Genomic DNA, 14,009 nt, shown 5'->3' with positions numbered 1-14,009 from the left:
GCAAACCCTCTAAAGTGTGGGAGTGATTTTCAGATGTGTGTCCTACCCAGGGAGGGGGCCTGAGCCCCCTATTTAATAGTGCAAAACTGATGCAGAGGGGCAGGAAGGGAGCATGGAGAGCAGAATATATAGTTTTGAGGGAAAGAAAGGAAGTAGTCTGCAAAGTGTTTGATGTTCACAACTTTTTTTCTAAGCATGCTTTTGAAATTTGCTTGGCTCCTAGGAAGAAGGGTAGGTGAGAAGGGAGGTGGAGGAGCCATGCTTGCTCTGAGGTCCTCTCCAAGAGGGAGCCAGCTCCTCAAAAGGAGCAAGGAGAGAGAGGCCCTGAAAAACGGGTTAGTCTGAGCTGAGAAGTGGTAGCAGGAGTCTATGAAAGCCAGACAGAGAGGGGCCCCATAGCTGGCGACCGGGACTTGAACTAAGTAAGCTCTAGAGTGTCACCTGCAAGGAAGCAGGTTTCAATCACCTGTATCCCCAGAGAGTGGGGTCTTTGTCTGCAGTGTTTGCTCTTGGTCTGGCAGCCTGGGAGCTGGTTTTCTCCCTGTGTCATACGTTCCTGTGAAAGACAAATGCAGCTGAGGGCTCAGGGGACTGCAGTTAGTCTGGGCTGGACTTGGACAGCCTTGTTGACTCAAATAGTGCCTCTCGACCAGCAGATGTACACCTGAGTACATTGCTCACTTTGGCAAGCTGAGCTAGATCCTCTGCTGCTGTGTAAATCAGCGAGTTCCCTGGAGCGACTCTGATTTGCACTGTCTGAATGTCTAGCCCATCCTTTTCAAGTAAATTCTGCAAGCAGAATTACATATATATATCTTTGTTTTTCCCCTTCAGCCTTTGCTCAGTCAACCTGCGAGCTGCTTAATCATTAAAAAACAGAAGGGGGCTGCTGCTGTTGTTGTGGTTGGACAGGACACGAAAACGTTTCGCAGACAAAGTGAGCTTTTTAATACATCAAAGTGGTCCAGGCACAGCGTTATGTCCTGCCAGAGCTCTCAGCCTCCTCAGCTCTCATTGCACACGCCACTGCCTCTTTCGGTTCGCTCCATTCTCCACCAAGTACCACTTGACCAATTAGTGAGATAAGTTTGTCTCTAGCCCAGGAGGTATGTGGACAGCCTTCTTCGCTGCATCTCTGTACAGGGAGGAATGTTTTGACAGCTAAACATGGATCTTGTTGAGCTGTCAGTTCTGCTAACTCTCCCAAGTGTCTCTTATTTATTGAGCCATCAGGCTCTTCCTGACCTCCTCAAAGTCAGTCCCGGACTCACACAAAAGACAGCACAGAAATACAGCTCGAGCGTGGCCTTCTGAGCAGGGCGAGTTTCTTCAAGCATTTGATGCCTTGAACAGTGCAGATCATTAGGTCTGTATGTCAGCGCAGTGGCTGCGCCCTCAGGCTGGCGGCAGCTGCGGGAATTCAGATTCCCTTCTTTAGTGCACAGCCTGGTTTGGCTGCCAAGATCTTGGAGCTTTTTAAGAGGCTGATGGCAAAACAGAAGACGAGGGAAAGCAATAGTATGGCTCTGAATCCAGGAAGCCCTGCATCCCCTTCTGGCTTCAGCACCGAGCAGGGGGTTTCTTCTCCTTGCTCTTGATTCCTAACCATAGGTACTTCTGCAGTACACGGCACAGTCCTCGCAGCACGACTCCCTATGCACTTGCCATCTGGACCATCATGACCACAAAGTAATTTTTCTGTTTGGCTGGAAAGTGTGCCTGTGTTGGACATGGGATCACGTACTAGATGCAGCAGGGGAAGTGGATGAGGGAGCATGTGGCATATGAACCCCATATAACCCTTCTGTCTGGGAATCAAGTGAGACTGAGGGTGTAGTGCTCTTCTCTGTGCGCCCACCCTGTCTCATGCCCCAGCAAAAACACACACGGACCTGTGTCCCGAAGCATCTGACCAATCCCATAGTCTGCAACTGGTGGGTTTTGGTTAGCATTCGATAGTTCTTGTACAAGGGACCTGATTCAGGAAAATGGGCTGATGCTGATACCTCTCATTTACTCTTGCTTTCCCTGCTCTGAGGATGCTGTGAGTCCATCCTTCTATCTCATCCACCTCCTTTGCACATTGTGCTTCCTTCAGCCACTTTCCTTCATCCAGTGGGTGCACGCAGCCCTCTCTCCGTGGGCTCTTGCCAGCTCTGGAAGCTCTTAGGCAGATGGCACTTTCTTCTCCTTTCTCTCTGCCTCATCCCATCATCTCCTCTGATGCTGGGGTCTGTCTCAAATCCCCTGCTGCACCCTGCTTTCTGATGGGTCTTCTCTCTTCCTGCCAGCACTTCTCTGTTGCCTTTGTAGTTCTGCTTTTTTTAATTGTTATATTATTATTATTATTATTTTCAATATTATTGAATACAGATCTTCACTTCTGTTCCAGCAGATTGCAAGGAGAAGATTGAGACCCTTTGAGTATAGAATAGCCATGGTGAAAGTTCCTGCAGCATTTTTTGATAGCCCATAACCCCTGCTTCTTTGCCACCCTGCCAGGATTTGGCCACCAGGTAGGACATGCCGAGTCCTCAGCCTGTGGTTCTCTCCGAGGGAAGATACTCCTCATCTCTTGCTGCCCTTTTCTCATCTCCCACCTCCCTCTGCTTGTGGGAAATTCCTGAGCAGGGACAGGGTTTCAAGCTTTTGTCTGAGTAATACTTAACTGCCCTGGACTATATTACAGGAGAATTATGACTTTGTTGAGAAATTTCTACTGCTGTGAGCCAAATGAGAGATCATTTTCATAAGTACACTGGGTGAAATAAATGATAATCTAGATGCCAAGGGCGTTTACCTTGGCCTTTTTCCCCCAAGTGCAGTATAGAATTTGGCACTGCTTTGTTCTGAAAATATTATTTCTGATTCTCATGAGGTCATTGATAGTGAAACATGGACAAGTCTCTTCTAAAGCAGCAGTGCTGCAGCTATCAAGATGATGTTCACTGGGGGCTGCAGCCCTTCACTCTCTCCTTTTCTTGTGTATTACTCCCTCTGCTCCTGATGGCACTAGTTGAATTTCACCACCTTTTTTCTTACTGCCGATATGCCCTATCCTCTACCTGACAGTGCTCAGCATCACAATAGCACCTGCAAGTAGCATCAGGTCTGCAAGAAAACTGCCCGCTCTTGGTGGACACCTCCATTTCACAAAAGGTGGGAGGGATCTTGAAGTTTTTAACCATGAGTCATTATGATCAGCTCCGGTCTGGTAATTTTGTGAAGAGGCCATTGTCCCAGCTTGGGCTGGAGCTAACAGAGAGGCCAGGGCTTGCAGGTAGAAGCGGTACCTGCGAGCTGCTGTGAGCCTCGACGCTGCCGGTCCAGGCAATTGCTCCTCGTGAACTGAATAATGCATCTTTGCAAATGGTACTTGACATGAGGGTAGATGGCTGAGCTGGAATTCAGGCCACCTAGGTATACCTGCAGAGGGCTCTTCATGAGGAGAATGACTTGTTTTAAATGCAGGAGAGCTTCAGTCTCTTAAAGGGATATAAACCAATTCAGCAACAAAACCATCTGCAGAGATGTTGTAAAATACAGAGACACTCTAACTGAGGGAGAAATTAGAGGACGGATTCTGGTCTTGACTGCTAACGTATTGTCTTGAGCTGTGTCAGTACCCTCTTGATGCCCTTCTCTACATTCTTTCACCGCAAGTCTTTGGGGTAGAAGCAAATGAGCTCTCCCTCTGACTTTGAAGAACAGCAATCTTCTCGTTATTATTTGCAAATTCTCTTTTCTTTTACGTCACTACAAGAGGTGTCATTCTGATTATTTTGTTGTCATATTTGAAGCACGCCTCAGCTGAGAGGCAAGCACAGTAGATGGCCTGGGCAGAATCCAGATGTCTGGTCTGTTAGGTTTCTGCCTTCTCTCCCCTGACTCAGTCACCTGAGACACTGAAAGGCAAATGAAGGATTATACTCGGTGCTTACACTCTCTGACGTGTTCGGAGCTCCCCATCCGCTTTCCAAAGGAACTTCTACTCATTTCATTAAAAGGGGTTGGGATCCTTCGGTCAGCACTTCAAGAAATGTGGCCTGTGCAAAGCTAGGAGAAACCCAGCAAAGCTCTTCCAGCAAAAGCATCTACACATGAGAAAAAGAGAACAGGAGATTCTGGGATCAGAATATGAGTAAAATGGAGAAATCTTCCTGTCCTGAGATAAGGAAGAAATTTCTGAGTCCAGCAGCAGTGTAATTTGCTTTTGACACGCTATTGTTTTCTTTAATATTATTCTTATCACTTCTGTTTATCCACAAAGACTGCTGAGAGGGATTTGGGGAGAGCAGTGTTTGTTTTGAGGGTGTTATAATCTTAAAAGACAAAATGTAGGCACGTGTGAGTGGAAGGGGGCACAACTGTGGGTACCAAAGATAATTAATAATCGTCATCGTTTGTACTCATTCAGCATCTTTCATTCAAGGGTCTCAGAGAATTTTGTAATCAAGAGCTCATTGAGACTCTCAAACTCTCCTGAGACAGCCAAGCGCTATGAAAACTATTTATAACAGCAGGGTGCAGGATCAGACTGGGTAAGAACATTGCTAAGAGGAAAACTTGGGAATCCTGCCCTCCAATGCTATGGATGCTGAACCAAGCATTTGCTCCAGCCTGAGAAGCCTTTTTTACTGTAATTTATACATCTAATCTTTTAATGTTAAGCAAAATTTGTAGTCTTCATTTAAGTCACTGGTGTCCTGGGAAGTGTAATGGCCCATGTCAGAGTTGACTAAAAGTGAGACTACAGATAGCAGGTTAAACACATTTGGTTAACCATTTATTTGCTGTTATAGTTTTCACATGAAAAAAGCTTAGATTGAAACCTGTCTTGGTGATGGAAAGTGATGTGATTTTAGGTTTCTTTGTGTATTAAAACAGAAACCCAATTTGCATATTTTAAGTATCTTTTCTAGCATATTCAGGCATCTGGCAAGAAAGCTATATTTAAACTGTTAATACAGTATGAATGCAAGTTTCACATGCAAAATTAGTACCATTAAAATGGTGAGATTTATTTTTCTTTTGAAACAAGTGATGCCCCAGCACTTCTGGTTTTGTTACCTGATAAGGCGCTGCAGCTGGGACAGCCTATTTTTTCAATAGGCGACCAACCTGAACCGCAGGGCAGGTGGTGCTCATTGCACAAACACCCAGTACACCCAGTCCAGCCCCCAGCACCGTAGGGTGAATGGCGGTGAGCTCCCCCAGCGCTGTGGTCTGCCGGAGAAGGCACTGCACCGGAGGGGTGCGGAAGCCTGTCGTGCAGTGAAATTTTTCATCATCTGTGAAAATGGTTGAGCTCTGCCTTTGTGAAGCGTTTTGCAAAAAAAAAAACCTTAAAAAAAGAACAAACTTCAGTTATTTCCTTGTGTTTTAGGGCTGCTTGTGGAAGGGTAGGTTTTGGAAGGAGAGTGGTTTTTTGAGTGGTTTTATTGTGGCAGTGAATTGCCTGGGCTAGTTGTGTACTGTGGGTGAGCACATCTCTTTTCATCAGTATGAATTCTGGAGCATTCCCATTTTTACTAGACGTGCCCCTGTGCTTGTCCTGTAAGGTGGGAGTGTGGCTTGGTTGGTAGGATGACCATGAGCCCCACTTTGGAGTGCCACTCGATGTGACCAGGGTCCCCCCACGGCTCTATGTCTTTTAGTAGTGCTACCTCGAATTTACACAAGGGAGCTCTGTGCAGGTCTGCAGGCTCATCATCTCCCCAGGCAAGAAGCCCTAGGTGGCACTCTGTACCCCAAGATGACAAGAAGCGAATTCAAGTCCATCTACAGCACTTCCCTGTGCAGCTCGGGACTAAGGCTTGGAGACTGTCATCTCCTATGAATGCTTAGGGCTCCTACCCTGAAATGAGGATTTGTCCTGCTGATAGTAGTAAATATAATGCTTCATTAATTAATGCTTTGAAGGCAGTCCTGGAAACCTAGAGTATTATGACCTATAGAGGAGGGGAATTGATAAGCAGCCTCTAGGGTCTTTATGGCTGGTGGTGATGCATAGGAGGACGAGAGTGCTGGAGTCTGAGCCCAGAGAGATGTCCAAGGTGAGCAGCTTAGAGCAGAATAAAGCCTTCAATCTTGAAACAAATAGATGAGTAAGATAAGGACCTCCTGATGTAATTTTATGGAGCAAACCAAGCTCTACTAGCCAAAAACATAGGGCTAAAATGATGCAACCTCTTTGTCTCTCTGTTGCTGTAATGGTGATGCCTCATTCTCCCTCCCAGTAACACCATCCAGCCTGTGCCTTGAGTTCCTGGCTTTTTTAAAAAGTGCCTAAAATATCTCGTACCAAAGCAAGTGGGGTTAATAGAAAAACACAAAACAAACCAGCCTGCTCCTCTTTTCGTATGAGATAAGCCTTGACAAGTAAAGCATATTTGTGTAACGATAGGGCCAGGAGGCCCCAGGCGAGATCAGGCGCTGCTGCACTTGTTTCTGTGTATGCATTTATGGGGCATTCAAATGTAGTGGTTTATGGGTGTTCTTATCTGAAATGTAGTTTAAATCTACTGTTTCCTGACATAACGTGTAAAAAATTTGTTACGTGGAGATCTGTTGGGTTTGCTTTTCCTAATGAGGAATGGGCAATGTTGCTCCATACAAATCCAGCTCATCTCCTGTTAGCTCGGAATATATAAACAAACCACAGTGTCCAGCAGAAAGGACACTCTCTGTAATAGAAGTGGAAGCTCTCATTTACCACAGTCATGCTCAATGCAGAAGCAAGCAGCAGATAGTGGTGTTTTTAATCCAACTTTTATAACACCTGTCAAAAATAACCAGCCCTTCCAGATTCAAAACATTAGTGAGAACGTGAAGAATAGCCAGAAATGCTACTTAGTCTGCTTGCATATAATAGAATACAAACAATCCATGGACAAAACAGTCATGCTCATTTATTATTGATGATTAATAAAACACTCTGTGGAGTCACATCACAGAAGCTTTGCAGGCACTGATTAATTAAGAGAGAAATATTGATAAACCCATTTTATAGAGTAATTAGGGTGCATGTACGGTGATCCTATTGAATTCAGTATCAATACACAGAGACTAAGATTTTGTTTTCATTATTATAAGCTAAAACCTGGGCTCCAGAGAGTCAAAACGGGCACCTGTATGAGCAGCCTGATTTTCAGAAGTCCTGGGAACTTCTCAGCTATTTAATGGTTTTGCATTCTGGCTCTATTATCTTCCTTTTAAAACTATCAGACAAGATACCTCCTCTTCCACCTCTCTGCATCCCATTTTCACAATGTAAGAAAAAGAAATATTTGGGCAAAATTGCAGGCTGTGGAGTTAAAATAGAGAAAAAATATTTTTATTATTATTATTGCTCAAATTCTGTGTAATTTACAGTTACAAGAGATCATAGAAATTAAGAACTCAGCAGGATTAGAATAGACTGGGAGTGTGCACGGATAGCTAAGCGAGGATGCAGTTACAATAATGAAATTGAAAAATAAAGAAAAATATCCTCTAGAGCTTTGAAGTAGTTACCAAAGTGTCCTATCTCAAAGCAAGCCAGTGTTTGACAAGCGAGGGCTCTGCTGCCAGAACTGCCCATTCTGGAGTGCTGGTTTGCTGCGGGAAGCGCTGGCCGGGCAGGTGGGCAGCGAAGGAACTGGTGGCTTGTCCTGCTCCGGCACATCCCACAGGAGACCTTGCTCCTACCAGACTTGTGATTTCGGGCTGCTGGTGTGGGTGGGAGATCAGTGGCTGTCAGTGGGTATCTCCTCGGGCAGGGCAGCTTGTTCAAAGGATCTCAATGAATTATTCTCTGCCCAGGAGTGAACCCAGGAGTGCGCGTGTCACAGGGAATCCGGGCAGAATCGTCTTTTCAGGAATCTGTATGTACTCTGGCAGCTGTAACTTTTCACTGGGAAAATAAATCAAGAATTAAAATATTTTTTTTCCAGTGCATCTCCTCTGTAGGAGACATCAGTTGGCCTTAATTATAAACTGAATTACAGCTGCAGGCAATCTTGATATTTCTTTGGGAGCTCGACTCATGAAAGATGTGGCACCATGCAGGACTTTTTTGGTCTGAAAGTTTGCGATTGTTTTGGACAGTCAATAACTTAAATGAAAAAGTATGGTCTTTGTCAGGCCATTGAATAAAAAATGTGCTGCGATGCTATTTAACTGTTTATTGAACTGATGATCAGTTCTGGTGAGTGAAGTGAAAGGGAAGCGCTAACTTTATGCAGATGAATGAGAAGAAAAAAATGAAAGGGAAAGTAAGTATCAGTGAAAGATGTTTCTGGCTCCCTTTCAATTCCAAATTGGGCTAATTCTACCTTCTGAAAAGAAGATAGTTTCCACGTTTCTGTAATTGGGAACACATAATTGAAGTTATTTTCTCTCGGAGAGAAGTAGTTTCTTCTACAACATTTGCAAATGGACAAGAAAAATGACCACATACAGTTCACTCTGAATGATGGTGCATTCATCACAGCATCATCTTCGGATAGCTTTGCAGATTTTGCGCTGTGGTTTTTACCCATTTGGGTAAAAATTTGTATGTGGATGGGGAAGGTTCCCGTTGGTGAATGCACCGCACTAACTGCAGAGCCGTTCCATCAGAGACAGCTGATCACCAGCGAGCTCTGGAGTAGAAAACATGCACCAGAGAAGCACTGAAACAAATCTCAACTTCGTGAACCAAAATAATCATGCAGTGATTCCATGCGACTGCTTCTTTTGACCTGACTTTTTAGGAACTGAACTTTAATGAGGAAGATGAGCCAGATGTTGTTGCAGTGCTTTCAGAGCAGCACAAGCGATTAACTCATTTCCTTTTGATTTGTAGCATGAAGATATCTTCTGCCATGGGGTTTAACCCTGGGAATGCTGGAGTTTTCCTACACATCCTATTAACTGAGCATGCAAGACAGTGTTTATTCATTAACGCAATTGCAACTGCACATGCAACTGCCTTCATCGTGTTCTTTCCTGAGGTTCCTCAGTATTTGATGGGAGAAGCAAAGGTTGGAGTCGGGTGCTCTTGCTCCCAAAGCATGGTCCCTCCTGCTGGCTTTTTGCTGACCAAGGCTCTTTTCCATTTTCATCTGTCAGTTTATCATCCCTGATGTTGCTGTGGTTAGCCAGGCAAGAGTGGTGCTCAGGGAATTTGGGAGGTCTGTGGAATTCAGCACAGACCCCACCTTTGAGCTGTGTGTCGCTCAGGAAGAGTGTATTTGTGTGCATTGAGGCATCGTGGAGAGAAGAGAATGCATGAAGATAACCGTGGGAGATTAGACAGCAAATTGGATTTCTAGACAGCCTTGATCATTGTACAGATCAGGAGAAAATAGAGGAAGTTTAATAAACAACAACACGACTGTTTTGTAAGGAAAGCCAGAATTATATTTTTATCCTGACCTAACAAAGGAGGAGGAAGGAAACTGTTTTGCTGAAACAAGCATTTTAGATGGGACTAAAGATACACTTTTCTCTCTACGTTTGTGTGCGTGCATGTCCCAGCAAACTCAACAGCATGTTCATATGCATGAAATGTATTTTCTTGGAGGCACATAGTCAGCATGTGCCACGCGAGGAGGAGAAAGATGTGCCTAGCACTGCTTAAATATTGGTCAAAAAGGCATAGCGTTTTAGTCGAAATAAGTTCAAGCATCTCATAATGTTGTGGTTGGTATTTGTTGTTTTTGCTGACATTGGGTACTGGATGAGAAATCTGCCTGGTTTGGAAAAGTGCAATGTAGATAAAATAGGAGAGCAGCTTATTTATTGTGTGTAAGAGGCAACGTAGCCTCAAAAAACAGAGGAATTCAGACAGAACTGGAACTCTGCAGATTTTGGTCTTTCATTTTAAATGGCACAGCCCAAGCCCTTCCCGAAACGGGCACAAGTGGGGCCCCCAGTCCAGAGGGGTGAGAAGCCAGCGTGGTGGAGAGGGAGAGGCTTCACACACCGCCTGCATGGGTTGTCCTGCCGAAACCCGGCTGGTGTAGCCTGCAGATGCTGTGGCTTTGGGTCGGAGAGTGGCCGGTGGAGGTTTGCCACCTTCTCTTTTGGCCCAAGTTGTAAAGCAGTGTTTGAGATTATGTGTGGACAGAGCCCAGCAGAGGAGGCTGGAGCATGGTCCTTCCACCCATTTATGCCACACTGGTGATTGCTAATGGGGGAAACGTAGGGATGAAGGCCATCATCAGCTTCGGGCTGTACTTTTTTCTCTGTGGAAGGTCTAGGGAAGGAGTCTCAGTTGCTGGGGTGGCAATGATCATTCCTTTCTGCATGGAAACTGAAATAGGTACAATAGATGGAATAATGTTTTAAGAGGCTCAGTTGCCAGATTGATTTCTCAAGCTAATAAATCCTTGGCTGCACTTGGTGTGTTAAAATATATGTTCAGGCGAGATTCACGATCAGCTCTTAGGAACAAGAGCAAAGGAAAAAATAGGTTGTTCCAAGATTAAATGCTTTACATTTGGCACCTTTAATTGGCTTATTAATAAAACTTTTTTTTTTGGGGGGTTATACTATTTATTATTTCTAATGAAATAGTTGTCAACTAGCCTTCTAAAAACAGCCACAAAGTATTGGCCAAGGGCGTCTGGGTGTGCTGGGTCAAGTACCTGTCTGTAAAGCTCCCTGTCACGTGAGTGGCCTTATCCCCACCAGAATGATATATCCCACAGAGGTGGCACTTGTGTGACTTAGAAAGCACGTGCAGGTCCTGTGCACTATACAGACCTGTCTCCCCATATAAAAGAATAAGTTGTGGGAACCCAAACACATCCGCGTGGTTGCATTTGTAGAATAGAGTTTCCTGACCTGTGTTCGGGATTTCCAGATGTTCAACGGCTTCCTCAGAACAACTGCTAGGCATCTAGAAATCTTGGACAAATGCACAAAATCCTTGAATATTGCTCAGAAAAAAATCCCTGAGCAGAAAAGGAAAACATCTCTGGGAAAACCTGAATATATGGTAGATACAATCTCTATTCTCAGTCAGGGAGGTTGAACGTACGGCAAATAGACATTGCACACCCCTCCAGGGAAATTCATCCCGCCTGGGGCTTATTCCAGGTGCCCTTTCTTCCAGGGGACCGTGCCACCGTCTTCCTTGCGCACTGCTGCTATCTGTTAGAGGGCACTCCGCGGGCAGGCAATGGGAGCAACTGCTGCGTGGTGTGTACATGGCAAATCCAGCCCTGCCAGGGAGGGCAGTCGTAGAATCACAGAATGGTTTGGGCTGGAAGGGACCTTAGAGATCATCTCGTTCCAACCCCCTGCCATGGGCAGGGACACCTCCCACCAGCCCAGGTTGCCCAAAGCCTCATCCAGCCTGGCCTTGAACCCCTCCAGGGATGGGGCATCCACAGCTTCTCCAGGCAACTTGTTCCAGTGTCTAACCACCCTCACAGTGAAAATTTTCTTCCTAATATCTAGTCTAAATCTGCCCTCTTTCAGCTTATACCCGTTACCCCTCGCTGCTGCGCTCATGGGTGCAGTGCCTGGGAGACAAATCAGGGCAGCAAGCGAGGGGGGTGATGTACAGCTTACCGTGGGCCCTAGAAAAATACATATGATAGGGTCAGGAACATGCAAGTGTTTGTTTTCTGGGAGTGAATGATTGAAGTATTATTGCTAAGCGCTGTTCTGAGACCTTCTCTGCATTGATTGATGTCTCATTTGAAATCTTCTTCTTGCCTGAAAGAAGAAAGCGTGAAACCATTTAGTTAATTCTCTCACAGTGCTTTAAAGCTGCTGTTCTCTGTTGAACATGACTGGCTCAATAAAGGTTCATCGTGGCAGATGTAGTCTCTCTAAACCAGATAGAGGTGGCCAGTGTATTGTTTCTCCGGTGATTTTACATTTTCTTCCCATCTCAGTAGGTATGGAGTGCTGCACGCAATGAAAGCGAGCGTCAACATTTTTTAATCCTGAAAGGATCCAGTTTCTCATTATGGGCACCAAACTTAGCTGCTTCTGAAAAACTTCTAGGCATGAGACTGTTGCTGTGCTTCTCAAAATACGCCTGTACTTCTGCTGTTTTCCAGGCAGAAAACTCACTGAGACAAGTCTGCAAATACCGTATGCCAGCTGTTAGCGTATGAAGGCCAAGAGGTCTCAGTTCCTAAGCACATATTAAAACCTTTATATCCCCAGTACTAAAAATCTGTGGACCAGCTCCTGCTCTCACTAATGTTAACGGCAGAATTTGTGTCAAAACAAACAAGAAGAGAACATAACTAGCAGCTCGGGATTATCTGTCTTTGTCCATATACTCCACCACTGCAGGAATGATTGTTCTAGCATCTTTTATATTGCGTTGTTAAGTGATGGAAGCTTTTGCCAAATCCAAACTGAAATGCTTCCAAAGTCTTTTTCGGTGTTGGAAAATGTTTGTATCAAGTTATCCTTGGAATAATTTTCCCCTTTATTTATTATTATGTGCTACACAGTAGACACCTAATTATGAGGCACAGAATACTTCCCATTCTAAGAGGATACATAGCACTTCACTGGATGGTTTTAGCAGTCCATTTTCCTTACATTAAATGAGATGTTTACTTGTGTGAATCTCTTGGGTTTTTAAAAAAGCAAAGATAGAAAAAGAATGAAGTTCCACACTGAACAGCCAATAGACCCTCTTACTGTGGGCAAATGCTTTTATACCACATCACAGACTGTCCTTTTTTTTTTTTTTTCCAGAGTGTGTATCCAAGCTCTGGCCCCACATCAAGCACTCCTGCCTTCAGGCCTGAGGATGAGCTGGAACATCTGACCAAGAAAATGCTGTATGACATGGAGAATCCTCCCTCTGATGACTACTTTGGTGAGCAGTGCTACGTCACATTGAATCAATCTGTCCATAGCCCTTTTCTGTATTTACCAGGTTCAGTATCAGGGAGGCCTGACAGCAGCACTGTTAATGTGGTGACGTTCATAGTGATGGATTTGCTCTCCATGCTTGGGCTAGAAGTGTAATCATCCATAGGAATTCCTCTCTAATTTCAGCATAAATCTCGTGCTCACTTGCTGTATGTTTACAGTCTTTCTGGTTATAAAGTTGAATTTGTCAGTGTCTGGTTCACTTTCACGCCATCTGTCCCCAGCTTCTAGGCTACCAGGCTGTAGGTGTGCTGTCTTGCACATCTGCCCCATCCTTTCTCATTGCAGCTGCACAAGACCTGGCAGTGTAAATGTGTTGTGCTCCCAAGGCATGGATTTTCATTTTCTATATGCTGGCATAGATTAAAAGGAAATCCATTTTGAGTCAATCAGGTTGGTTTTTCATGGGGACCCATTAGCCCAGAAATGGGTCCAGCAAGTTTGAGAAGGACAAATCTGAACTGATTGGCTCATTATAATGTTGTCATCTTCCTTGCCTGGAAATAAAATAAGTAGCTGATTTCCTTTGTAAGTGGTGTGTAACAGAGCTATCTCAAGCATCTGTAGGTGTAAAATAGATATCATGCCTTTATATAAAGCGTAGGTGATGTGGCCTCTAAACTCTGCGTTAAAGTCAAGAGCCTTGAGCACTTTTGATGCATCTTGTTTGTATGCTTAGTTTCTTACAGGCTTGGCTGATAGTGTTGTTAGGAAAGAAACCACTGTAGTTTGTAGAATTAAAGACTAGGGGGGGCCATTCATTTTTTCTTCTTTATCTTCCTTTATTCCATAATTTCTTAAAAACTTCATTTAGGTTGCCCCCTAGCTCTATTGGCTATAGATTTTGGTTGAACCAAAACATTTCTGGCTTAGAGAAAGTTTCATGGTTTGGTTTAATTGGAAAGCAGGTAGGACCAAGGTTTCACTATTAAACAAGGATCTTGCAGTGACAAGGATCTGGTTACATGAGAAGGTTGAGATGTTCTCATCAAGCAAACATTGCCGCTGTAGATGGGATTGATATCAGTCCCCATTCTCCATCAGAACCTTCTACCTTCTATAGTCTACACCCTCACAGCCGAAATGTCTTCTCTATAAACACTGATAGTCATCAGAGTTGATGACTAGCACAG

The 14,009-nt window shown here is 44.5% G+C and overlaps 1 protein-coding gene across 1 annotated transcript in view; it reads left to right on the top strand.

Annotated features, from left to right (window-relative positions):
* Positions 1–12,696: 12,696 nt before the first annotated feature.
* The window catches only part of LOC104467033 (lipoma-preferred partner homolog), a gene marked incomplete at its 5' end in the record, with an annotated part of 70,663 nt that continues 69,350 nt past the window's right edge, over positions 12,697–14,009 (top strand). Inside the window, one exon of the mRNA XM_010080643.1 lies at positions 12,697–12,820. Within this exon, the coding sequence (XP_010078945.1) occupies positions 12,697–12,820 (124 nt within the window). The remainder of the gene's footprint in view (positions 12,821–14,009) is intronic.

Source organism: Pterocles gutturalis, unplaced genomic scaffold (assembly GCF_000699245.1).
Source record: "Pterocles gutturalis isolate BGI_N339 unplaced genomic scaffold, ASM69924v1 scaffold27399, whole genome shotgun sequence".
Taxonomy (NCBI): Eukaryota; Metazoa; Chordata; class Aves; order Pterocliformes; family Pteroclidae; genus Pterocles; species Pterocles gutturalis.
This window is presented reverse-complemented; position numbering and strand designations above follow the sequence as displayed.